Source organism: Hylobates moloch, unplaced genomic scaffold (assembly GCF_009828535.3).
Source record: "Hylobates moloch isolate HMO894 unplaced genomic scaffold, HMol_V3 SCAFFOLD_14, whole genome shotgun sequence".
Taxonomy (NCBI): domain Eukaryota; kingdom Metazoa; phylum Chordata; class Mammalia; order Primates; family Hylobatidae; genus Hylobates; species Hylobates moloch.
The window spans coordinates 56,400,145-56,426,143 of record NW_026652289.1 but is presented as its reverse complement, the minus strand read 5'-3'; the positions used below and the strand labels follow the sequence as shown (position 1 = coordinate 56,426,143).

At 49.5% G+C, this 25,999-nt stretch overlaps 2 protein-coding genes across 7 annotated transcripts in view; both read right to left on the bottom strand.

The window, feature by feature from the left end:
- The window catches only part of GRAMD2A (GRAM domain containing 2A), a 37,544-nt gene extending 35,144 nt beyond the window's left edge, over positions 1-2,400 (bottom strand). Inside the window, exon 1 of the mRNA XM_032174775.2 lies at positions 2,344-2,400. Coding sequence (XP_032030666.1) covers positions 2,344-2,384 — 41 coding nt within the window. The 5' untranslated portion in view covers positions 2,385-2,400. The remainder of the gene's footprint in view (positions 1-2,343) is intronic.
- A 1,214-nt stretch (positions 2,401-3,614) lies between these two features.
- PKM (pyruvate kinase M1/2) overlaps positions 3,615-25,999 on the bottom strand; it is a 33,230-nt gene continuing 10,845 nt past the window's right edge. For 3 of the 6 annotated variants that reach the window (XM_032174774.2, XM_058427318.1, XM_058427316.1), the window contains exons 2-11: positions 23,655-23,821; positions 21,850-21,941; positions 14,847-14,978; positions 14,177-14,363; positions 13,171-13,441; positions 11,693-11,843; positions 11,294-11,446; positions 7,596-7,762; positions 5,051-5,232; positions 3,615-4,335 (exon numbers count right to left, since the gene is read on the bottom strand). In XM_032174774.2, coding sequence (XP_032030665.1) covers positions 4,229-4,335; positions 5,051-5,232; positions 7,596-7,762; positions 11,294-11,446; positions 11,693-11,843; positions 13,171-13,441; positions 14,177-14,363; positions 14,847-14,978; positions 21,850-21,941; positions 23,655-23,808 — 1,596 coding nt within the window. In that variant the 5' untranslated portion in view covers positions 23,809-23,821 and the 3' untranslated portion in view covers positions 3,615-4,228. Of the gene's footprint in view, positions 4,336-5,050; positions 5,233-7,027; positions 7,195-7,595; positions 7,763-11,293; positions 11,447-11,692; positions 11,844-13,170; positions 13,442-14,176; positions 14,364-14,846; positions 14,979-21,849; positions 21,942-23,654; positions 23,822-25,999 lie in introns of all 6 variants that reach the window. The other 3 variants (XM_032174773.2, XM_058427317.1, XM_058427319.1) reach the window with 2 other exon arrangements.

Below are 25,999 nucleotides of genomic sequence, written 5' to 3'. Positions count from 1 at the left end.
CAGGCAAGGACCAGAGCGAACCTAAGCAGGTTAGGGGCGGGGTGGAGCCACCCAGGAGGCACTAACAGCTCAGCAGCTCATGGGAGAGCTTCCAAGAGGCCAGCTGGCAGCAACCCACCTTGGGCACTGCCGACCTCAACCTCAGGGGGTCACGGGAGCACCCTAGGTGGATGAATTAGCATACAAGTCTCTCTGGTCTGTGCCAAAGCTTTGGGGCCTTGCTAAATTTAGAAATTTGAGGCTGGGTGCAGTGGCTCATACCTGTAATCCCAGCACTTTGAGAGGCTGAGGTGGGCAGATCACCTGAGGTCGAGAGTTGGAGACCAGCCTGACCAACATGGAGAAACCCCATCTCTACTAAAAAATACAAAATTAGCCGGGTGTGGTGGTACATGCCTGTCATCCCAGCTACTCGGGAGGCTGAGGCAGAAGAATCACTTGAACCCGGGAGGCGGAGATTGCGGTGAGCCAAGATCACGCCATTGCACTCCAGCCTGGGTAACAAGAGGGAAACTCCATCTCAAAAAAAAAAAAAAAAAGAAAGAAAGAAAGAAAGAAAGAAATTTGAAAGCAGCCAGCAACATCAAGGCACAGATGGAGTTTGAGCTACCCTCTTCAGGCTATTCAGAAAATTCTCCCAAGGGGAAGTTGGGATGGAGAACTTCTATTTGGCCCCAGCCTAAACTCTCCTGGAAGCTCGATGGGGCCTCTGTCAGCTTTCCCCTCTGGACCTGCCCATTTGTCCCAGAGGTGCCCACTGAGGCTACCTCAATGCCTGTCAAACTAAAACTTAAACCTAAGAGTGTCTGCAGCATGGTCTCCAGCCAGCCTAATCAGACGACTATGGAGGGGGCCAGGAACGTGGCTCACGCCTGTATTCTCTGTAATCCCAGCACTTTGGGAGGCTGAGGTAGGTGGATCACCTGAGGTCAGGAGTTCAAGACCAGCCTAGCCAACATGGTGAAACACCATCTCTACTAAAAATACAAAAATTAGCCGGGCATGGTGGTGGGCACCTGTAATCCCAGCTACTCAGGAGGCTGAGGCAGGAGGATCACTTGAACCTAGGAGGCAGAGGTTGCAGTGAGCCAAGATCACACCACAGCACTCCAGCCTGGACGACAGAGTGAAACTCTGTCTCAAAAAAAAAAAAAAAAAGAAAGAAAAAAGAAGCAGGGGCATACTGACTCCTCACTGAAGAATGGGATAGACACCCTCTATTCTACCTCTCCAAGCAAGGCCATAAGTCTTTGCTCTGAAAGGAGCCAGACTTTGGAACTGGCTACAGGTGTACATGGGGTGAAGACATCAGGTTGCCAGGGCACCCTCTCTCGTTCCCTAGGAGCCTGGCCCCTGCGAGGAGGGGCACCTTTAAACAATCAAGCATAGTGAGTGGGGCGGCAAGCAGAGCAGAGACACAAACGACAGCGAGGTGGAGCCCCACCAGTCCCTCTGAGGATAAGGCAGAGGGAGCCCCGCTGGGGTCCACGTCCCTGTGTGTCTCGGGCTGATTTGGACACAAGGCTCGCACATTCATCCTACCTGCCCCAGTGCTAGCTGGCCGAGGATGCCAGGCTGGACCCGACCTCAGGCTGTGCGGCTTGGAACCTGGACCGGGGCAGGAATTGACAGGTTCCCCCAAACAATGTCACCTCCAGGACCCCAAGACCTCAAGCAGCAGAAACCACAATTCTGGATGTTACGTGCAGCGCCATCTCCTGTCTGCCCTGCCTCCTATCCCTTTCTCCCAGGGCGACTTTGGACCAGGTCTCGAGGCCGGGAGACCGGCCCCAGCCCGCCCGACCGGGATGGGCCTGGCGCCCGGGGGAGGCCGCGTCGTGCTGAGACAGCTCCGAGCTGCCTCCCCGCAGCCGCAGGCCGCTGCGAGTGCGGATTTGGCGGCGAGAGAAAAGAGTCTGGCCCTCCAGGGGACGCAGGGAAATCCAACCTTTGGGTCGGGGGCAATCAGGACTGGGAGTCGATATTGCGGGCAACGAATGATGAATGAATAAATGAAAGGATGAACAGAGTGGCGAGGCGGAGATGGGCCATGCGGGGCGTCCCGAGGAGGGTGCCCTTCCCTGCCCCGATGCTGCCAGGACCGTCCCTCATCCCCCAGGTCGCAGCAGACTCAGCCAGGACACCCGGTCCTAGCGCGAACACCTCGCGGGCCCCGGGAGGCGCCTGGGCGCGCGGCGCAGCTCTGGCCCGGAGCCCGCATTCCGGCGGCCGGGAAGTGCCTGCCCCGTGGGCAGAACGCGCCAAGTTGCTGCGGCCCCAGGAGCCGTCCTGCCCCGCGCGGCAGCAGCCCCTCGCGGCGGCCCCCGGGCCGCAACCCCTTACCTGCCCGCCTCGGCAGCCTCGCTCCGGCTCAAAGCGGTCATCGCGGCGCCTGCACCCAGCGCCCCTGACCGCGCGCCGGGACCCAGGGCCCGCTGGACCCCGCCCCGCCTGCCCATTGGCGGGTCGCGCGGGCCGGGCCCAGCCCATTGGCCGTTCCTCCCCCTCATTCCCCAGCTTCCCCAGCTTCTCTCCTTCCCCACCTTCCCCAGGTGGGGCCCCAAGCTCTGAGCATATCCTAGCGCTCGGTCCCCCGGACTGGAAAGTCCCGGAGCCCAGGGCCTGGCGCGGCACCTCCTGTCCCTCACGTCGAGGGTATTGTGTCCCCTCTGGACACTTCTGTCGTCCTAGTCTTGGAGCTTGGGTCCCTCTGCAGGAACCAATTCCGGCCCCTCTCCAACCTAACCCTTCCTAACATAGAGCTCCAGGAAAGTTTCAAGTTTACCGTGAGTGGGGAACACCAAAGGGGATATTGAACACGATGGTCTGACAGCCAAGTCACCACCACGAGCCCGGGAGCCAGGATGGTCCCACGCACTTTTGCCGGAGTTAACATTGCAGTTTCTCCAAGGAAATACACTTTTGGAGGAGTCTGCAAAGGGGCTGCAGGTGGACACAAATCAAAGGCAGGGAAGCAGAGGCACAGCTGTGTGTGACAATGGGCTTTTGCCTGACCTGCAGGCCCTTTCCTCTTCCATCCCCACCAGGTCACTTGGTCCTTGGGAGTGTGGTCAGGAGAGAGGAAAGGCGCAGGCCAGATTTGGTCCCATTCCCAACTCTCTCCCCCAGCCCCTTGGCACTACAGCATCGTGGTGGGAGGGCACCAGCAAACAGGAGGGGTCCCAAGGGGAGCCTAGGTCCACAACTGAAGACCTGGGAGCCAAACCCAGTCTCAGGCGTCCAGAGCTGACACCTCCTACAGCCCCCGTAAGGGACACGCTATTGCAGGAGACCAAAGTGGAAGAACCATGGCCAGGGCCACTTTGCAATTTGGGTTATCTACCAGAGTGGGAAGGAGGAGGCCTTGTCCCTGCTCTTTCCCATCTTTGGTTCACATAAGCCATTAAAGTCTCCCCGCAGCACTTAAGGGGGCAACCTGTAACCCTGATAGTCAGCTACGGCTTTCCCAGCACCTCTGCACCAGGAGGTGGGCAGGATGGCAGGTGACACCACCATAGCTCCCACTGCAGGGCACGAGGCTGCAGCCATTCCCAGCCTGCTCAGAGGGCAGGGTCCAACCACCTCCCCCTCCCCAGCAGAAAAGAGAGGAAACAGGTGCTTCAGCTGTTATTTATTGACATACAGGTAGGCTCTATAGCAACAGGCCTGGAGGTGCTGCAGCAGTGGGGGAAAATGGAAGGTGGAGGGTGGAGTGTTTGCTGCACAACAGCTGAGTGGAGGGCGGGGACAGGTGCGAACTGGAGAGGTCTAGGGAGTTGGAGAAGCAAGTAAGGGCCAGGGCCAGAGTCGGCTTCAATGGAACAACAGGCCGGTGCCCTAAGGCCCCTAACTCTAGCTGTTTCTTGACCCCAGGCCAGGGTTGGGAGTCCTCTGGGCATCCATTTTTTCTAAAGGAACTGGACAGAGTACACACAAGAAACGAAGCTGTCACCCTCTTGCCATCTGGCTCCAGGGGCCTCCAGTCCAGCATTCCTCCTCCTTCCCTTGATTGGGTGGGGCCACATGAAGGGCAGCCAGGCTCTGGGCTGTCCCACCAGAGCAGGCTGCAAACACAGCCATGTTTCAGTGAGGCGTTATCTTCTTCAATGGTGTCCCAGCCCACCAGTGCAACATTACAGCCCAGAGTAAGTTCTACAAGCATTGCTGGCCTAATGGATGGGTTGGGGGAAGGGGGTGGGACGGGCTGGAGGAGGGGCTCTGGGGTCCATCACGGCACTGGAACAACACGCATGGTGTTGGTGAAGCCGGAGCCAGGGCGCCATCCGGTCAGCACAATGACCACGTCTCCCTTCTTGAAGAAGCCTCGGGCCTTGCCTGGAGGAAGAGAAGGGAGGTTGGTGAGTAAAAGCCAAGCCAGGCAGGTCTGCACCTGGGCAGCTGCCCCATAGCCTGAACACTGAACTAGGCTGGCTGACCACTACTTCCTCACACCACAAGGTGGCACCAAACTCACAGCCCAGGCAAACAGGAGGGAGGCTCTGAAATGTCCTTATCACTCAGATGGCAGGGTTGGCAGGGACCTTTGGACATCATTCACTATCCTGGAGAGGGTGCAAAGCCTTGCCCAGGGTCAGAGCTAGCTGCTTCCTGTCATCTGATGATACCCTACCTTATACAGGGACAATGGCCACATCAGTACGTAATCTGTGTATGCCACCCCACAGCACAGGAGCTGTGGCCAATTTTATTAAAAAAAAAAAAAAAACCCTCAGTAATGAGCAGATGCCAAAGAATGGACAATTTTGCTTTGAGCCCCAGACTAGAAGAGAAGAGGAACTGAACTGCTCGGCCCTACAACTCAAAGGACCCTTTTCCCTCCTGGCTCAGCTTAGGACTTCGGAGAATGAGAGATTCAGAACGAACATTCCCAATGAGGGAGAGGAACAGTTGGCTGGGCCTTTTGCCCCGCTAAGGTCCGCGTGTTCCCCTTTCTATTCCCCAAACTTTCAGGGTCCCACAGGCTTCTGACAAGGGTCCCACAAGCATCCCCAAGCCCCTCTAGGCTCTAGCCCCTGCTCCAGCCACATACCAACATTCATGGCAAAGTTCACCCGGAGGTCCACGTCCTCAGCCCAGGCCTCCTGGACTGGGTCCTTGCACAGCACAGGGAAGATGCCACGGTACAGGTGGGCCTGACGAGCTGTCTGGGGATTTCGGGTCACAGCAATGATGGGGGCACGTGGGCGGTATCTGGCCACCTGGTGAGCAGACCTGAGATGGGATGGGGGACACACAGAAGAGACCATTACACGAGGCCTCAGGAAGTACCTCAGGGTGTTCAAACAGCTCACCCTCTCATCCAGCTCACTGAGGGCTCTGGCCTCTTCAACATCTGCTCCCTAGGACCTCTCCCGAGGCTCGGGCAGCCCCTCATCCTATATCCCCCACAGCATGCTAGGCTACCATTTGCCCTCTACCCCCATTCCATAGGCCAAGGGCTCAGGATCAGCTTGACCCAGCAAGGTCAGCCTCACCCACTTACCCCACACAGCCCATGGTTGGCAGAACCCTTCCTACACTCTGAACTCTGACAGAGAGAGGCAGCCCTGGCCCAATGCCACCAGCACCCATTCCTCTCGCTGCCAATGACAGCGACAAGCCAAGCAGCATGTGACTAGCACCTGACTCTTGACATCTGCAAGGAGCAGTAGCAGAGCTGACCAGCCCCCTGGGAATCAACATCAGGCTTCTCTACTTTTGTGCCCTCTCCCTGCCCCACATAGCCCCTAGCTCCTGAAACAGTCCCAGCAACTGGGCTATAAAGGCCCAGAATCAAATCTGAGTATCTAGGTGAGGCTTAGAAATCTAGGTGCTACTCAGCAGGCAAGAACAGGAAATAGGAGCGTTGCTGCAGGAGCAGCTCTGCCTGCCAAAGCTCCTTTGGAAGGCAGGGGACCCTTCTGAAGCCCCTCTGCCAGGCACTTTCTTGAACACTGACACTGCACGCTTGTAGCTGCAGCTGTGTCTCAGGAGCTGGGGAGGGGCACCAGAAGGGAAGTTATGAGGACACTCAACAGGTGTCAGGGAAACTTAAGCCACATCACAGCAGAGAAGTCCCTGCACTTCCACGCTTGGCCTCTATGCAAGGCCTTCAGAGGGAAGCAACTGCTGAAGCCAGGACCAGCTGAGTGAAACCCCAGAAGACTAGAGCTTAAAATAGCCAAACAGCAAGAACTGGACCTTTTAAGAAAGGTCAACCCTACAGGTTGGAGCTGTTCAGCGAAGAGTGGGAGGCTGGAGCCCTGTGCTGAGGGCATCTGCACAGAGCTTGTGTCGGTTCTCTGGGCTGCCCACGCCCACCTGCTGCTCCTCAGTGCGTGGGCACTGCCTGTTTGCTCCTCTCTTCCAGGAAACCCTCGCTGCCCTGTGGGCAGGGACAAGGAGCATACTCCCTAACTAGGAGAGTGACGGACATTATTAACTCAATGTCCTGGGCCAAGGAAGGGATCCCAAGTTGGAGGCCCAGCATAGGCCACACAGTCCTCAGCCTGGCTGCCAGGCCCCATAGAATGTCAGCCAAGATAGCACAGCAACCTCTCCTGAGCTGGAACCCAATTTGTCTTTAGGGCTCGAAAACAGCAGGGGCTAGTGCTCCAAATGGAGGCACAGTAAACAGCATTTAAATAAATCCATTTCCCAACTGAAATTTTTAAAGAGCACGTAGTAACTGGAATAAGCAAAAGTGGTTATCTTTTACAATTTTAGAGGACTAAATTTTCAATATCAACCATTTGTAGTCAGCCTGTGCACTATTATGTAATAAATCTCCAGCATAAACTTGCTTTTGATCCAAATATTCTGACATTCCTTATGAGTGCTACCTAGAGTCCTTTGGGCCCAGGGAAGGGGCTCTGCTCAATCCTTCCCTGCAGGCCCAAGGTGGGAGGCAGAGGGGTCTTACCTTGGCTCAGTGCCACCTGAGCATTGTTCAATGGACTGCTCCCAGGACCCCCAAGGAGAGGTGCCACTGAGCAGGGCATCCCAGGGAGCCGCTGCCGCCTCCTACCTGCCAGACTTGGTGAGGACGATTATGGCCCCACTGCAGCACTTGAAGGAGGCCTCCACGGCACCCACGGCGGTGGCTTCTGTGGGGTCGCTGGTAATGGGCGCCAGGCGGCGGAGTTCCTCAAATAATTGCAAGTGGTAGATGGCAGCCTCTGCCTCACGGGCAATCTAGGGGAGCAACATCCGTCCAGAGGGACGAGAAGGGGACAGAGCTTTGTCAGAGCTTTGTCACAAAAGGAGAGGGAGGGGAAGAGTCACCGGACAGCTGGTGAGGAACATGTTCCTGAGGACAAAGGCCAAGAGGAGCCCAATCACTGGAGATTCTGAGCTGAGCCAAGATCAAGACTCCACAGAAACCAGTCCTTCACCAAGTGCCTGTGACATCTACTGTGCCTACTGAGCCAAACGACCCTTTGGTCCTGCCCTGACATGACCTCCCTGGCGGTGTTCCTACAGACGAGAAGAGGCTCTGTGCCCAGGTGCCAGGTTGGGCCTGGCGGTCTTCTCCCAGAGCAGCTGGAGCAAGAGGCTGGTTATCCTAACAGTGTTACCTGCCCTTAGGGCCCTACCTGCCAGACTCCGTCAGAACTATCAAAGCTGCTGCTAAACACTTATAAGAAGCCTCCACGCTGCCCATGGCCATGGCTTCCATGAGGTCTGTGGAGTGACTTGAGGCTCGCACAAGTTCTTCAAACAGCTTGCGGTGGAACATGGCTGCCTCAGCCTCACGAGCTATCTGTAAGGTTTAGGGGAAGAGGGGGCAAGGAAGAGGGAAGGAGGAGGAAAAAAACGAGACACAACACATGGGAAGACAGAATGGGGAATTAATCAGAGAGGAAGGTAACCTTAGGTTAATTGGCTAAATCTGTCCTTCAGGCAGATGCAGAGGTAGGGTGATGAAAGTCCCACTGCTTCAGGAGGTGCTGCCACTTCCCCTCCAATACAGGGGAAATCGGCTCTTCCATTCTGGAAGGATTTTTTGATTGCGGGTGGAGGGAGACAATCTGGCAGTAGGCTCTAGCACCCTGGCATGAAAACATGCCCAGGCTGGGCCCAGGCCACTCCCTGGCAGAGGACTTGACCACGCTGCCTCATGACACAGCTTACAGGAAGGAACAGGCCCTCCCTCCTCACATGGCTGGCTGGTTAGGCAGACTCCTGCCCAGCCTCCATGCATGCATGGAGTGAGCGCTCACTTGGCTTCAGGCACGGGGATGCACTGAGCCTTTCCAATGGCCTGCCATTGCAACAGATTGAGCAGCGCTGGAAAGCTGGGATCAAAGCCAAAGCAAGGCAGCTCAACTGAGTTTGAAGCAGGAGAACAGAAAACTTGGGCTAACTTGTGAGAGGCACACTGAACAGCCATGTGAAGAGACAGATGCCTGTGGAAGCATGCAGATATATTTAATAAGACACTTAATTAAAATCTAATAATTAAAACAGTCACGAGAAAGCCACTGAGTTATTTATAGATCACTTGCTCAGATAAGACCAAGAATCAGAAAGACAATGTAAGCTTTAGAGGATTATAATACAATCACCAGCATCTTAGTAAATGATGGGTGAGGGAAGAATTGGTAATACCCCCTCATTAATTTCACAGTAGAAGCAGATGTGTGGCAGGATGTACTAGGTTAAAGGTATTCTTTCTGTAAGAATGGAATGCATGCAGCCCAGAGGACAGGGGACATGAACAGGAAACAGAGCCATACCTGGTACTGCTCTTAGTTATGGGTCATTAACTGCATCAGTTAGACACAGGAGAAAGCAGTGAACAGTTAATGGAAGGAACTGTTGGCCAGTGTTAACTGGTGACACAGAAAGGAAAGGTCTAGCCACCTGGAGGGGCAGCTACAGCCTAGCCCAGACCTGTAACTTATCTTCTGAGCAGTGCCATGCAGTCCAAGCCTTGCAGCTCTAAAGTATCTATCTGTTCATAGGAAACACCAGGGTATGGAAGAAAGGATATGGAATTTAGAACCTGAGCCTGAATCTTAGTCTCTGACCCCACTGACAGGCTCCAAATGGAGACCTGTTCTCATCTCCTGATAGAGCATGATGCTGCAGGAGAGAAGACTGGCTTTGGAGTCAGTAGACCTAGATTCGAACCCAGGTTTTATTGGCCATATAACCTTCATCTATAAATGGAGGTAATGGGAGTTAGGAAGATTACATCCATGTACACAGAGACTTATCAGACACTTAATAATAACAGCAATGAATATTTAATGCTAAGGCTATAATTAAACATATCTAATCCATTTTACAGATGAGGTCTCGAGAGGTTAAATGACTTGCCCAAAGACACATTCAAGTCCCCACATTCTATGCAGTGATTTCATGGTTCAGTATATCTAAGTCAAGATCAGCCTCTGTCCCACCTTTGAGGCCATGAAGTCACATAATTAAGTAAGGGAATTAGAGAGGGGATGTGTGGAGAGACCCCAGAAAGGCAGCCACTTTAGTGGTGACTGGTTCAAGGTGCACTGTCTCCTGGGACACCTTCCTACCATGGGGGCAATAGTGAGACTGCGCCAAGAGTATCTAAGCATCAGAACAGCAATCACATCGCACGAACGGTGAGGTCAGCCAGGCCCAGGCTACGTTAAGTGGGCCTGGGAGAGAAATCACTCTCTACCGACTTTTTGTGTTTTGTTTTTTTATGTTTGTTTGGTTTCTTTTTTGAGACAGGGTGTCACTTTGTCACCTAGGCTGGTACCATCTTGGCTCACTGCAACCTCAACCTCCTGGGTTCAAGCGGTCCTGCTGCCCCAGCACCACCCCCTCTCCAAGTAGCTGGGACTACAGAAGTGCATCACTATGCCCAGCTAGCTAACTTTTGAATTTTTAGTACAGACAGGGTTTCGCCAGGTTGCCCAGGCTGGTCTTCTGAGCTCAAGCGATCCGCCTACCTTGGCCTCCCAAAGTACTGAGATTACAGGTGTGAGCCACCATCCCTGGCCTCTACCAATTTAAATATGGGGAAACCCACTAAGCATGCTGATGACAGTCCAGAAAATATCCTTAGTCAAGTATGAACTCAGTTCGCTACTGAAAGAGCATTTAATAGAAACGACATCTCTCTGTGAAAGCTGTTTAAGCCCAGTAACAGGACGCATCATGAATAAGGAAAGGAAGATGCCCAGACCAGATGAGTGTTTCAGTTTTTTTTGTTTTGTTTTGTTTTGTTTTTTTTCTGGTGGCAGGGGGTGGCGTTTTAAACTTGGGGGCTTGGAAGGGCTGAGGTCAAAGGGCAGCGGGTCTTTCACTGGCTAGAAAGGGAATAGAAAGGCTGAAGGAAAACCATATCCGGATAAAGTTTAAGTTCACTGAGCATGACCTAAGACTACTGGGAGAAAGTTAATTTCCAGCACTCATTTTACCAAACCTATATAACCCTGATCAGGGATCCCTGAGTTAGCTCCAGAGCTGAACAGACAGTGCAAAGGGACTGAGCCTCCAACCCTGAGCAGTGGCCAGGCACTCGACATGACAAGCTGGAAGAGCCTGAAGGACGAGCTCTCAAAGGAGAAAGAAGGGAAAGAGCCTCCACGACTCCTCCAGACGCTCAGTCCAGGGCCACCAGGGTCAGCCACCCTCTCCGCTGTCTCTATCTGTGGCCCTGCCACCAGTCACTCAACCCAACTTTTTGGTCTAGAGTAAGAGCAGCAGCTGTACCCCAATGGCACAGCAAAGCAAATCCCTCTACAGGCACCATGCAAGGCCAGCACAGGCAGCTTAGTGCAGGCAACAGACTCCAGTGCAGGTCCACAAGGGCCCCCTGTGGGAGCGCCTGTCTGCAGGATGCGGGGCAGGGAGAACTGAATTGGAAGCCAAAGGAAGAGGGCAGCTGGGAGCAGGAGCCCCTAGCCCTTTTCAGAATAGGGCAAAGGTACTCAGAACTTCTGACTCTGAGAAAGAGGTACAAGACCTCCTTTCACTGCAGAAGTATCCCAGGACTTAAGCCGTGGGAAGAATTCACAACCTTGAAGTCAGAAGTGAAATAAACTGTGTGGTATCCAATGAAGGAGGATGCCTCCAGAGCAGAAGGAAATGGAGAGGTGGGGGTGTGGGCAGGAATGCAGAACAGGAGAAAAAAAAAAAGCCACCTCCACTTCCACCCCCACCCTCTTGCTGCTGTAACTTGGAGGATAATGAAAGGCTGTGCATAAGAGGATGGAGAAACCTAAAAAGCTCTGCACCAGAGCTTGCATCTATCCCAGGCCCAGTCCGAAGCCCGGGGGATGGGGCAGGCCCTAGAACTCACCAGGTGCTGCATGCGCACAGCCTCCAGAGGATAGTCCCCTTTGGCTGTTTCTCCAGACAGCATGATGCAGTCGGCTCCATCCAGGACTGCATTGGCCACATCACTGCCTTCAGCCCGAGTGGGGCGGGGCTTCTTGATCATGCTCTCCAGCATCTGGGAGGGGACAGAGCATTAGTGATATGTGTTTTGGGCTGTCTTCAGAGACAAATGACAGCAAGCTGATCCTCTGGATAGTGAGTAGGTGCACAGAGTATGGCTTTGTATAGGTGCATGGGGGAAGGGGATTATCTGTGTGTTACGTGCGACAATTCCATGGGAAGAGATCAGACAGCCTCCAGAGCTTTCCCATACAAACATGCCAGTGTACACAGGAGAATGTGGGGAAGGGTGGGCACATGCCTGAGTAGCACAGATGACAGGCTTCCCGGCTCGGTTGCACCGTCCAATCATCATCTTCTGAGCAAGGAAGACCTTCTCTGCAGGAATCTCAATGCCTAGATCACCACGAGCCACCATGATCCCATCACTGGCCTCCAGGATTTCATCAAACCTGATGGACAAAGTTGGGGGGAGAGAAGTTATATAGAACAGGGGCCACAAGTACGGCAGTAGACAAGAAGTTTCCCTGGGATTCCCTAACTTAGATGTCCTTGTACCAGGACAGACATCCATGATATCATGGGTGCACACAGATGGCAAGGCAGTCCAGCTACCTTAGGCCCCCAGAGTGGGCCAACAATTCTGCCTGCTGGGCTTCAACACCAATATGGATGCTTCATTGACGGAAGAAAGGGGAGAGGGCAAATCCAAATGGGCTTATTCCCAAGGTCTCCTCTCCAAATCCCATGCATGTTAGGGGTCTCTCTAGGGCCTTCATTCTCCAATCAGCACTTCAAGACAGGGAACCCGAGGCCTGCTGACTGCTTCCACCACAAAGACCCATGGCCTCATCTAGTCAAGGACACTTGAGGACTGCCCTTTGAGGTGGCCCACTCCAACCTGCTGAAGGCAAGAGGGAATGTGGCTTTGCCTGGCCTAGGGCCAAGTTCAGCTAGCCTATGGCTTATCAGGATGGCAAAGGGGAGGGCCCCAAATTGCCTGGTACAGATGATATCTACACAAAGCTCAGACAGTAAGGCCACTACAGTGGGTGCACAGGGTTGCTTCCCCACCCTCCCCAAACACACTTCTAATCCACAAGAGTATGTGTAGCATCTTAGTTGTGCTGAGTTGTATTCCTAGCAGGATGCCAAAAATGGTGGCCATGCCCACTGGGCTCTACCTTGTGAGCATTGGGGAGGGGGTAAGCTAAGTTGGGACAATCTGAACCTGGAGAAGAACCACACATCTTCCTCTGAGAGTGGAATGGACCATACCAGAGTTAGCATGATCACTGAGCCAGCTGCGTTCTAAGTGAAAACCAGGGGGTCATAAGCTTTAGCATGGACAACAGGCCCTGAAATTCCACATGGCTCCCCAGGAAGGGCCAAAAAGAGCCCCTTCTTAAGTGTCTGCTGTCATCTTTCCCCCTGGTCCCCCCATTCCAGCAAACGCTGGTAGTGTTTCTGATCAGGAACAGATCATGGCCCCTGGTCCTGTGAGCAGTGACCCTGTTCTCTCAAATGTTGGTCCCCAGGCCCAGGGAACAATGTCAAGCTGCGAGTATCTCAATTACCTGGGAAGCTTTTTAAAAAAAAAAACAAAAAAAAAACCTTAATGCCTTCTACTCTGCTAAGATATTTTGATTCAGCAAGTTCGGAACTGGCTTGGGAGTCTACATTCTGATGGGCTAGGGGCTGGGAATCAGACATTCACAGGATGCACCATGCCCTTCAGAGAGCTGCACTGGGACTGGAGCAGGGACAACGGGGACTTGCCTCCGAACCCCCTCATGATTCTCGATTTTGCTGATTATCTTGATGTTCTTTCCCTTCTCTCCCAGGACCTTCCTAACTTCATGGACATCAGATGCCTTGCGGATGAATGACGCAAACACCATATCAACATCCTGCTCAACCCCAAACTTCAGATCCTGGATGTCCTTCTCCGACACAGCAGGCAAGTCCACAGCAGCCCCAGGAAGGTTCACACCCTTCTTGCTGCCCAAGGAGCCACCATTTTCCACCTCCGTCACCAGGAAGTCGGCACCTGTGTGAAAAAGGGTAGGTAGGGGAGGCAGAGCACCAACGGCACAGGTCAACAGGAAGCAGGCACCTTTCCCCCAAGTACAGTGAGCTGGGAAGTGGTGCATTATGGATGCTGGAGCTGTTTTACCACAGTTGAAACCCTACTACACTAACTGTGTAATCCTGGGCAAGCCATTTAACCTCTCTGTACCTCACTTTCCTCACCCATAAATAAGGATAATTAAGACTGTTCTGACTTTGGGAGGCCGAGGCAGGCAGATCACCTGAGGTCAGGAGTTTGAGACCAGCCTGGCCAACATGGCGAAACCCCATCTCTACTAAAAATACAAAAAAATTAGCCAGGTGTGGTGGCGGGTGCCTGTAATCCCAGCTACTCGGGAGGCTGAGGTAGGAGAATCACTAGAACCCGGGGGCAGAGGTTGCAGTGAGCCAAGATCGTGCCACTGCACTCCAGCCCGGGCAAAAGAGTGAGACTCTGTCTCGAAAACAAAACAAAACACAACACAACAAGAAAAAAAATATATATATATGTTCCTATGTTCTCCAGAACCAGAAGAATATAACTATGCTGGATTAAAGCCTGTCTTTGAGGATAAATGAGTTATAGAAGGGATTCCTGAGAACACACAGACTCAATCTCACTGCCAGGCAACCAACCTTCCCATCTTCCTTGTGTCAAGGAACTTTAGAGACAAAAGATGGTTTTAGACAATTGGACTCCAGCTCCCATACGTACCTTTCTGCTTCACCTGGAGAGAAATAAGCCCATCGTCCACGTAGATCTTGCTGCCCACTTCCACCACCTTGCAGATGTTCTTGTAGTCCAGCCATAGGATGTTCTCATCACACTTTTCCATGTAGGCATTATCCAGCGTGATTTTCAGAGTGGCTCCCTTCTTTAGCTCCACCTCTGCAGTGCCGCTCTAGGGACAAGAGAGTAAGCAACAGTCAAAACTGGAGACCCTAGTAGCAGCATCACCTCAGAAGGAATGGAAAAGCTCTTTCCTCCAGGGAACAATGCTCAAGTCACTGCTAAAAGTAATACAGTTTTTTGCTCTTATTCTCTAACTCAGTATACTTCACGGAAATAATCCAAGAATATAATGTTTCAGTTATGCTACTTAATGATGGGGAAAAAGATACAAAGAGATTGTTCCCCAAGTTAGAAAGCCTAAAGTTTAGGTTTTTAGGGTAAAAAAAAGGTTCCTTTGTGGTACCATTTCCTAGCAAAGTAGATCAAATCAATATTGTTAACAGTGATTAATAAATCCTCATTTGTAGACCTCAACTTCTCTGCAGTCCTTCATAGTGCTGGGAAGAAACACGGCAACCCAGCGCTCTGGAGGATATGTCTCTGGGGCATGTTGCCTACTGAGCCTTCCCCTCACTCTCCGCAGAATACTCACGCCCTTGATGAGCCCAGTTCGGATCTCAGGTCCTTTAGTGTCTAGAGCCACAGCAACGGGCCGGTATAGGATAGGGTCAGAAGCAAAGCTTTCCGTGGCTGTGCGCACATTCTTGATGGTCTCCGCGTGGTACTGGGGGAAAAGAAGGAAGATGACAAGCGTGCTCCCACACTAGAATCCAGCTCCAATTCCCCTGCCCAGGAGCCAAAGCTGATCACTCAGGAAAGGCCTGTGGATGTCTTAGAGCTCTATCTCCATCCTCAGCACGATCCATGCACTGAGAAATCCTCTACCTGCTTAATCCAACCTCCTCAGCCTCCACCCACTTCTACTACAGCACTAATTCACCCTAAGGGCAAATCTTTGAAACGTTGGTGGCAAATTTCAGAATATTGCCACCAAAACCCATTAAGGCATGGGTGCAAACATGTCTCATCATAAAAGCAGCTGTGTCCCCAGGGCTGTTCTTTTTTCCCTAAGACTCATCAAATACCCTCAGCATATAAAGCTGATAAACAGGGCAAAAAGCCTAGGACTTGTGTTTGGATAAGGCTGGTCTGGCAATCAATGTCACATTCTGATATATGTGGTAATGCTGAGAGCTTTTCCTCTATTGATTCCAACTACAATGCAAACTCGAAGTTGTTGACTTAAGCTAACAGTGGCCCAAGCTAAACAACTCATTGCTAAGGTCACACAGACCTGATTTTCTCAATCACTTTTTTTTTTTTTTTGAGACACAGTCTTGCTCTGTCGCCCAGGCTGGAGTGCAGTGGCACTATCTAGGCTCACTGCAAGCTCTGCCTCCCAGCCTCCCGAGTAGCTGGGACTGCAGGCGACCACCACCACGCCTGGCTAATTTTTTGGATTTTTAGTAGAGACGGGGTTTCACCATGCTAGCCAGGATGGTCTCGATCTCCTGATCTCGTGATCCGCCCACCTCGGCCTCCCAAAGAGCTGGGATTACAGGCGTGAGCCACCGCGCTCGGCCTCAATCACTTTCTAGATTCTGACTGGGGAGGCGGAAAGGTGGTCATATGCCTTTCTCTAAATGAACTGCCCTTTATTACTCCTTGCTTACAATAAATCCTGGCTTCAATCTTTTTTCTTAAGCCTTTCCTCCTTTCCATTTACCATTTTGTTTCTTTAAAAGAGGGACTCAGGCTAAGCACAGTGGCTCATGCCTGTAAACCAAACACTTTGGGAGGCTAAGGTGGGAGGACAGTTTGGGCCAGGAGTTTGAGATGAGCCCGGGCAACATGGCGAAACCACGTTTCTACAAAAAAACACAAAAATTAACTGTGCGTGATGGTGCGTGCCTGGGGTCCCAGCTACTTGTGAGGCTGAGGTGGGAGGATCACTTATGTCTAGGAGGTCAAGGCTACAGTGAGCCATGATCATACCACTGCACTCCAGCCTGGATAACAAAGCAACACCCTATCTCAAGGAAAAAAAAAAAAAAAAGACGCAGAGCCAAGATGTCAAAAGAGCTCTAAGATAGTGTAATCAGTATGACATTACTGATAACAAGGGCACCTAATTCAGCACTTTCTGGGCCTTGTCCTTTAACTACCACTGTCCAGGAAAGCGGCACCTGCAAGTAAGCCTGCCTGTTATTCACAGGATGCTGGAGGGAGCTAGAGCCAGAGCTTAGCCTCTAAAGACAGTGTTGCCTGAAACCTGTATCTAAAAATCTTCAGCTTCTTATTCAGGCATACTCCCTAATGAGGGACCCTTGGCTTGTTTTTTATAGAGTTCTTTATAAATTATGATATTTTCTTGCTTACTGGCTTGTAATAGAAATAGAACAAAATAGAATAGAATAGAGGCTGGGCGTGGTGGCTCACACCTGTAATCCCGACACTTTGGAAGGCCAAGGCGGGTGGATCATGAGATCAAGAGATCGACAACATCCAGGCCAACGTGGTGAAACCCCGTCTCAACTTAAAATACAAAAATTAGCTGGACGTCGTGGTGCGCACCTGTAGTCCCAGCTATTCAGGAGGCCGAGGCAAGAGAACCACTTGAACCTAGGAGGCAGAAGTTGCAGTGAGCCGAGATCGTGCCACTGCACTCCAGCCTGGGTGACAGAGTGAGATTCCGTCTCTAAAAAAAAAATAGAATAGAAATAGTTGTTTTCTTTTAAGGGGATAGGTGGTGCCTTTCCTTCAGAGTTGATGTGAGGAGTAAAAGAATACATGAAGTATTAGGACAAAGTACATGGTAATTATCTAATAAATGTTACCTATTATCATCTTATAATGATAAGACTCAGGTGTACTGAGTTCCACTACAGCTGTGGCTTTGTTGGGATGTTATCATGTGGATAAGAGTTCCACACATCAATGCTGTCCTGCAGAAGGCTCTATATTGAGCTATATTTAGGTTGTTTAAAAGTCAACCTTAACTCAGGCCGGGCGTGGTGGCTCACGCCTGTAATCCCAGCACTTTGGGAGGCCGAGGTGGGGGGATCACAAGGTCAGGAGATCGAGACCATCCTGGCTAACATGGTGAAACCCTGTCTCTACTAAAAATATGAAAACAAAACTAGCCGGGCGTGGTAGCAGGCGCCTGTAGTCCCAGCTACTCAGGAGGCTGAGGCAAGAGAATTGTGTGAACCCGGAAGGCAGAGCTTGCAGTGCGCCGAGATTGCGCCACTGCATTCCAGCCTGGGTGACAGAGCGAGGCTCCGTCTCAGAAAAAAAAAAATGTCAGCCTTAACTCTACTTAATCCCAATGTAGAATTTTGTTCTCCTAGAATAAAATCTACTTGGTCATGGATCAAGACATTCCTTTCAATCACTACTGGATTTGGACTATTAAATTTTATTTGTTTTCTGCATCTAAGTGAGACTGGTCTAGCACACTGTTAGTACCTGCCTGGTTTTGGTACTGTTCTTGTCTGATCTCAGTATCAGGGTACATTGGTTTCAAAGAACACAGTGGGAAGATTTCTATATTTCTCTAGGCTCTGGAACAGTTTAACAATGTAACTGAACTTTGAAGGGGAGACAATTCAGCCACTAAAACCATTTGGACTTAAGTGTTCTGAGGTGAACCAGATCTTAATCACTTTTTCAACTTTTTGGCTGGAGTGCAGTGGCGCGATCTTGGCTCACTGTAGCCTCCACCTCTCAGGTTCAAGCAATTCTCCTGCCTCAGGCTCCCAAGTAGCTGGGACTGTAGGCATGTGCCACCACGCCCGGCCAATTTTTGTATTTTTAGTAGAGACAGGGTTTCACCATGTTGGCCAGGCTGGTCTTGAACTCCTGACCTCAAGTGATCCCTCCGCCTTGGCCTCCCAAAGTGCTGGGATTGCAGGTGTGACCCACCGCACGCCCAGCCCACTTTTTCAACTTCTTATGGCCACTGGTCTATTCATATTTTCTATCTTTTGGATATTTTTCTTTTCTTGGAAAATAGCCAGAGTCATCTCTCTATATAGGAATTAAGTTATAAGTCTTTCTTGACTTTTAAAATCTCCAGTGTGTAGGAAATATTCTCTTTTCTATTCATACTCTTATTTGCACATCCTTGCACTCTTCACCTGGCTTCTCAGAACTTTCTATTTTACTATTTTTTCCCCACGAAGAATCAGCTCTTAATCTGTCAAATTTATTTTCATTTCATTGAGCTACAATCTTACAAAATTATTTTCTTCACCCTTTTTAGGGTTTTCCTCCCCTAGTGTTCTGAGTTAAATATTTATTTCATCTACCTTGAGATCTTTGCTTTCTAAAGTAATAAGCACACTTCAGTTTTCCTGACTTTGTTCTTAATTTCCATTAAAAAATTTTATCAGAGAATGTGTCTGTATAATTTCTACTTTATGAAACTTGGGGTTTTTTTTGGTGGCCGAATATATTTTTGTAACCATGAGTGTTTCATGCAAACATGCATTTTTGGTCTTGGGGATGTAAAACCATATATTATAAACATACCAATTATTAGGTATATTATTCAAATCTATGTCATATATCATAATCTCTTAGAGCATCTCTGGGAGGTGTACTGAGTCTTCCACTACAGCTGTGGCTTTATTGGGATGTTATGTGGTAAAGCATCCATCAATGCTGTCCTGTGGAAGGCTCTACATTTAGGTTGTTTAAAAGTCATTATTTCTAGGCCAGGCGCGGTGGCTCACGCCTATAATCCCAGCACTTTGGGAGGCCAAGGCGGACGGATCACTTGAGGTCAGGAATTTGAGATGAGCCTGGCCAACAAGGTGAAACCTCGTCTCTACTAAAATACAAAAATTAGCCAGGTGTGGTGGCAGGTGCCTGTAATCTCAGCTACTTAGGAGGCTGAGGCAGAAGAATCTCTTGAACCCAGGAGGCGATGAGGTTGCAGTGAGCCAAGATCATGCCACTGTACTCCAGCCTGGATGACAGAGGGAGACTCTCTCTCTAAATAAATAAATAAATAAATCTGGAAAACATGGCATATGGAACCACATGTTCAGCAAGAATGCATCTTGCCCATGTGAACTGCCAAAAGTGAGGGCTGAAGACTAGTTGCCAAAGCTGTCAAATGACGGCTGGGCATGATGGCTCACACCTTTGGGAGGCCGAGGCAGTCGGATCACCTGAGGTCACAAGTTCAAGACCAGCCTGGCCAACATGGCGAAACCCTGTCTCTACTAAAAATATAAAAAAATTAGCTGGGCGTGGTGGCACAAGTCTGTAATCCCAGCTACTCAGGAGGCTGAGGTATGAGAATCCCTTGAACCTGAGAGGCAGAGGTTGCGGTGAGCAGAGATTGTGCCAGTGCACTCCAGCCTGGGCAACAGAGCAAGATTGCTCTGTCTCAAAAAAAAAGCTGTTAAAAGATCAGATGCAGACATTTGATGTCTCTCTGTCAGAGTGAGAGGGAAGACAGTAATCTTAACGTTCTGCTCAGAAGAGCATTTAAAATAGTCAGAAACTGGAAAAGTATGCCCCAGCCCCTAGTCAAAGGTGCATATGAAACAACAGCCCTGACGTATTGTAAGGCTGAAACTGTTTACATTACATTATATAAATTAGAATAATTTCAGATCAGTTTCCAAGCCAAGCCCACAGACAACCTCATCTTGGTCTAAAACTTCAAAATAAACACACAGGAGGGACATCTTTAAAAAATAAATAGATAAAAAATAAAAAAAATCTTAATTATAATCTGGGAATAGGAGTGAAAGTAGAGATAATCTCCAAAAGCCTCTTAAAGTTTAAAAAACCAAAATCGGAGCCAGCTCTCATCCAGCAGGTGCGGCTGGTATCACTCGCCCTTGCCATGTAAGAGCTATGTGGTGTTATTTTACTGGATGAAGGAACCATAAAGCCTACTTAAAGGTCAACTTCTTAAAAATCTATTTCTGCTCCTTCCCCTGAACGCAGGAGCCCATGGCAGACTACAGCAGCAGGGATCAACAGCGAACAGACCTCCAGCATTGTCTTCAGCTCTCTCTTTAAGCTAAACTAACACTTGTAGTAATTCTCGGTGACTCCTAAGGACCCCTTGCTTTTGGAAAACTACAGAATTTTCCAAAAGGTACAGGGACGTGTCTTAACCTACATGGTATGTCTGCTGGACTTGGTCAGGTCCCCATGACATTTAGGGCCAGCCACTAGCCAGGCCATAGGCTGTTTATGAATACAGGTTAGGGGATCTATGATGAAGAGTCTCATGTTTCCCAAAAGGAGGAATTCACTCTTGGATTGCATTTCCTGAGGCTTTATTTTTAGTCCAAACTTAATACCAACTTCCAAATGCCAGAGGGCAACCTCTGTAAGGCACTTGGCCTTACAGGATAGCATTTTCTTTACTCTCAACGGGAAATACAGAAGCCAAGACAGGTGCAAAGTTTGCCTCTTCTGTAATTCCTCTTATCAATGCCATTATGAAATCCCATGATCTATGGGAAATCTATGGTTAAGTCTGAAGGTTTTAAAAAGGCACAATCCCAGGCTGGGCGTGGTAGCTCATTCCTGTAATCCCAACATTTGAGAGAATCACTTGAGCCCAGGAGTTTGAGACCAGCCGAGGCAATATAGTGAGATCTCATTTCCACAAAAAATTTTTTTTAATTAGTCAGGTGTGGTGGTGTATGCCTGTATTCCCAGCTACTCGGGAGGCTGAGGCAAGAGGATCACTTGAACCTGGGAGGTCAAGGATCCAGTGAGCCATGATCACACCACTGCAGTCCAGCCTGGATGACAGAGCAAAATTTTGTTTTATAAAATAAAAAAATAAGTAAGTCATGGTACCTCAGGGAACCCCAAGCTCCTCAGAATGGGTTTATTCTAAATCTGGCAATGGAGGCAGGAATGGAGCTATCCCAACAGCTGCTACCTGGCTCCTGGGCAAGGCCTCTGTCCATAGGTAAAGCCAGCTAATAAAGAGCCCAGCACAAATACAGTCCTACTAGGCTCCTGAGGAAGAGTGCTAACTGGTGTTATTTTAATGTACCAGAACCCCTGGGAAGGCACAGGCTGGGAAGGCACAGTGCTGAGGAAGTGGTGTATTATACGCCAGATAGTGCTTGTGCATTAGGCTCAGTCCTTCAAAACTTAGTGGAAACTCTTCTCATGGACCTGTCCAGTTATTCTGGTTCTAAGCTAGGCCAGAATCAATCTGCTAGAAGGTTTACCATGGCAATACAAGCTGTAGCAGAAACCCTGGGACAGGAGAGTCAAGCGCTATGGCCAGGACACCTAAGGCTTAAGAGGGTTTTCCAGTAGAACCTTTCCATATCTTCCTTTGTGAAAGCTAAGGGTAGGAGAGGTGTGTGGGAGAACCACGGCCAGCAACAAAGGGGGTCTTCTTTGCTAAAAGAGACTCAGCCAGTTGCTTTGTCAGGACAAGAGGGAAGGAGAGTAGGGATGGGCTAGTAAAGACAAACTTCACACTGGCTGTGAAACTCAGACTCATCCTTGTCTAGTCCACTGTGGCTAAATGAACACTGCACCCCCTCCCTGTTTCCTACAGGCCATCACAATGGCCACAGAGTCCAGCCACAGCTCACCTCATGAGTTCCATGGGAGAAGTTCAGACGAGCCACATTCATTCCAGACTTAATCATCTCCTTCAACGTCTCCACTGATCGGGAAGCTGGGCCTATTAGAAAAGTTTTAAAGCCACAAGTATTAATTATTCAAAGAAGGAAAAACATTTAAGGTTGCTTAAGTTTAAAGAATTTTTTTCCCTGAAAACTTTCCCTCTCCCAAATAGCTCAAAAGTCTTTAAAAAGTGCATGGAAGGCTACTACCGTGCCAGCTTACTTTCTTGATTTACTGGGACACTTCGACCACTTCCTTCAAATTCTGCAGGCTCCCACTGTACCAGAAAAGCCTAGGTTAAGACTTGGCCAGCCTTCTCCACCCTCATTGAAACCCAGCCAGATGTCCAACCACAGAATCTTGGTAGCACAGAACATGTTAAAAAGATCTTTCCTAGGTCTTTAAGTTGCTCCTACAAAGACCTGCTAAGGAAAACATCCTCTAAATTTTGCCTCTAGCATAAAACCTAAAGCATATGGATTCTTTTTGCAACAAATTATTTTTTATTATAAACTGGTAATTTATAATTTGGGTTACAAAGTTATGTAATCCAATACATACAGTTTGGGTACAATGTGGAATAATTAAATCAGGTTAGTTAACATATCCATGACTTCAAATACTTAACATTTATGTGGTGAGAACATTTGAAATTTACTCTTAGCAATGTTTTTTTCTTTTTTCTTCCTTTTTTTTTTTTTTTTTTTGAGGGAGGGTCGCTGTCTTTCTCAGTCTGGGGTGCTTGGTGGTGGTGGCGTTGCATGCAAGCTCCGCCTCCCGGGTTCACGCCATTCTCCTGCCTCAGCCTCTCCGAGTAGCTGGGACTACAGGCGCCCACCACCACGCCCAGCTAATTTTTTGTATTTTTAGTAGAGATGGGGTTTCACCGTGGTCTCAATCTCCTGACCTCGTGATCCGCCCGCCTCGGCCTCCCAAAGTGCTGGGATTACAAGCGTGAGCCACCGCGCCCAGCCCTTTTTTTTTTTTTTTGAGACAGAGTTTCGTTCTTGTTGCCAAGGCTGGAGTGCAATGGTCAGATCTCAGCTCACTGCAACCTCCACCTCCCAGGTTCAAGCGATTCTGCTGCCTCAGCCTCCCAAGTAGCCGGGATTATAGGCACCCGCCACCATCCCCGGCTAATTTTTTTGTATTTTTAGTAGAGACGGGATTTCACCATGTTGGCCAGGCTGGTCTCGAACTCCTGACCTCAGGTGATCCGCCTGCCTCAGCCTCCCAAAGTGTTGGGATTACAGGCATGTCCCACCGCGCCCGGACTTTTTTCTTAAGACAGGATCTTGCTCTGTTGCCCAGACTGGAGTGCAGTGGTGTGATCATGGCTCACTGCAACTTCAATCTGCTGGACTCAAGTGATCTTTGTCTCAGCCTCCCATGTAGCCAGAACTACAGGTGCACGCCAACATGCCCAGCTAATTTTTTTTTTTTTTTTTTTTTTTTACTTTTTGGAGAGACGCGGTCTAAGTTGCTCAGGCTGGTCTCAAATTTCTAGCCTCAGGCAATCCTCCCATGTTGGCCTCCCAAAGTGCTGGGAGCCACCATACCTGGCCATCTTAGCAATTTTGAAATGGCTAATACTCTCTTATTAACTGTATTTGCCATCCTGCAACTTCCTATGACCTGAGTCCTTTCATAAGAATCTGTGTAGTATCCCATGTAGCACCTAGGTTTGTTAGGACATTTAGTTACTCTTTTCAAGAAAGAAAGGTCACTGCCCATGAAGCCCTTTTTTGGGGGAAGGGGCACACCCACTCACCAATGGTACAGATGATGCCAGTGTTCCGGGCTGTGATGGGTGGTGAATCAATGTCCAGGCGGCACATGTGCTCCAGGAATGTGTCAGCCATGGCTGCGTGCAGCTGCTGGGTCTGAATGAAGGCAGTCCCGGCTTCACTATGGGGCTTCGACATGGCTGCTGAGGTCCTGGGTCCAGACAAATTGAAAGAGAGTGGTAAGACTGAGAAGTGGTTAATATACCATTTAGCACAGAAGGCTGTCTCCTGCTTACACATTAACTCAATAAGCACGCTTTGTACACAAGCCACAGGGAAGCCAGACATGATTTGGTTATGTGGTTGCTCCTCATGTTAGAAAAAGGGTTCACAAAAAAGGGTTCACAAGATTGTGAACAACGGAAAGGACCTTACTTGAACAAGTTAAAACCTCCCACCCACTCCACATAGTCCCAAGCACCCACAGTAAGCAGGTCTCTCTTACACTGGGCTGACATCTACCTAGACAGCTTTCCTACCACCCTATCTATAAATAACATCATTTAACATGCACTGAAGGAGCTTCCAATGAAGGAAGTTGTAACCAATCTTCCAGTGATACAAACAACTGACTCCTAGCTTAGTGCCTTGATAAGCCTAGATCTGTATGTCAGGCTGTCACAAAGCTACAAATAGCTGCTTTGTCATGGGGCACCCATATTGCCTCTTTACAAATCCTCACCCAAACCCAAAGTCATTCCCCTGAATGCAAAAGCTTCCATCCCAGGAGTCTAAACCTAAAACCACATCTACTGTTGGCCAGAAGGACGTTAGGACATGCAAAGCAATTTGCAATTTGCAAAGCAAGGATAACATAAGGGCACTGGTATAATTCTAAAATTATCACGGCCGGGCGCAGTGGCTCACGCTTGTAATCCCAGCACTTTGGGAGGCCGAGGCGGGCGGATCATGAGGTCAGGAGATCGAGACCACGGTGAAACCCCGTCTCTACTAAAAAAAATACAAAAAAAATTAGCCAGGCGTGGTGGCGGGCACCTGCAGTCCCAGCTACTCGGAGAGGCTGAGGCAGGAGAATGGCGTGAACCCGGGAGGCAGAGCTTGCAGTGAGGCAAGATTGCACCACTGCACTCCAGCCTGGGCGACAGAGCGAGACTCCGTCTCAAAAAAAATAAATAAATAAAATAAAATAATCACAACTACATTAACAGGATAGTTGTAACAGAGAAATTAAAGTTGCTGGTCAAATCTTTTCCCCAAATGATTTTTGATACATATCCTCATTTCTTTTCTAAGCCTGACAAGTATACCGCCACTCTGTAACACAGACCATCAGTTCTAGGTAATTAACTAGCCCAGGTCACAATCCTGACAATGGCCCCGACCTTTGCTTTCTTCATTAATGACTTACAACTAAACTCACTCAGCCTGTTAGTTACCTGATTAGAGACAAAGACTCAGGAGAAGCTTCCAGGCAGTGTTTGAAGAACTATCAGGTAAGGATGTGAACCAGACCAAGCAGTGTTTGAAGAACTATCAGATAAGGATGTGAACCAGAAGCTTGCTACATGTCTCATCAGAAAGCTGTTTCCTTGAGTTCTCAGACCAAGGGCTACTCTTTCTAAAACCCTTGAGCCTAAATGCTTCAGCCAAGCAAGGCTCAGGAACAAGCCCCTCTTTAGCCCTTCCCCACCTCATCCTAAATCTCAAAGTTCCAAATCAAGGCATCTCACACATATGACCCTTACTCCTTTACCCCGTTCCATCCCTGACTTTATGGGCTCTCTGGGTGGCTTGAGTAGAGTATGCATCTAAATCCATCTCTGCTATCTCCAAAGAAGGCCCATTAAAGTCCAAGGAGCTCTGAAGGCAGTAGTGAACAGTCTGTTGGCTATGGAAAACTGATGGCCACAAGTCCTCAACCACAGATTCTAAAACTTTTAAAATGGGGAAATAAGATACCAGCTAACTGTTCAACATGGCAAATGCACTCTTCATTTTGATGTGTATTTCCTAAGCCCCTAATATCTAATACGTACCAAAATGAAAAAATCAATCCTCTCTTCCAGGACCTATATGGTTTTGTATCTCCTAGCACTTAGTATGTGGAAGCATTCCAGTGTTTGTTAAATGACCTTTCCATCTCTCTGAATGCCTCTTTGTCAGAATCAAAGTTATGCCTCTGCTCCCCCTTCCCTAAATCTGAGGAACTTCTGCATTATTGACAGGAAAGCCTGGGACCCCTGGTCCCTTTCCCTACACTCATGGTTGAGGGAGGGCTCGCATACCTTTAGAGCTCCCAGCTGGGCTTAGGGAAGTCTGGCTGTTAAGGGAACATTACTGAGAGATGGCACATCAGGCCAACTGGAAC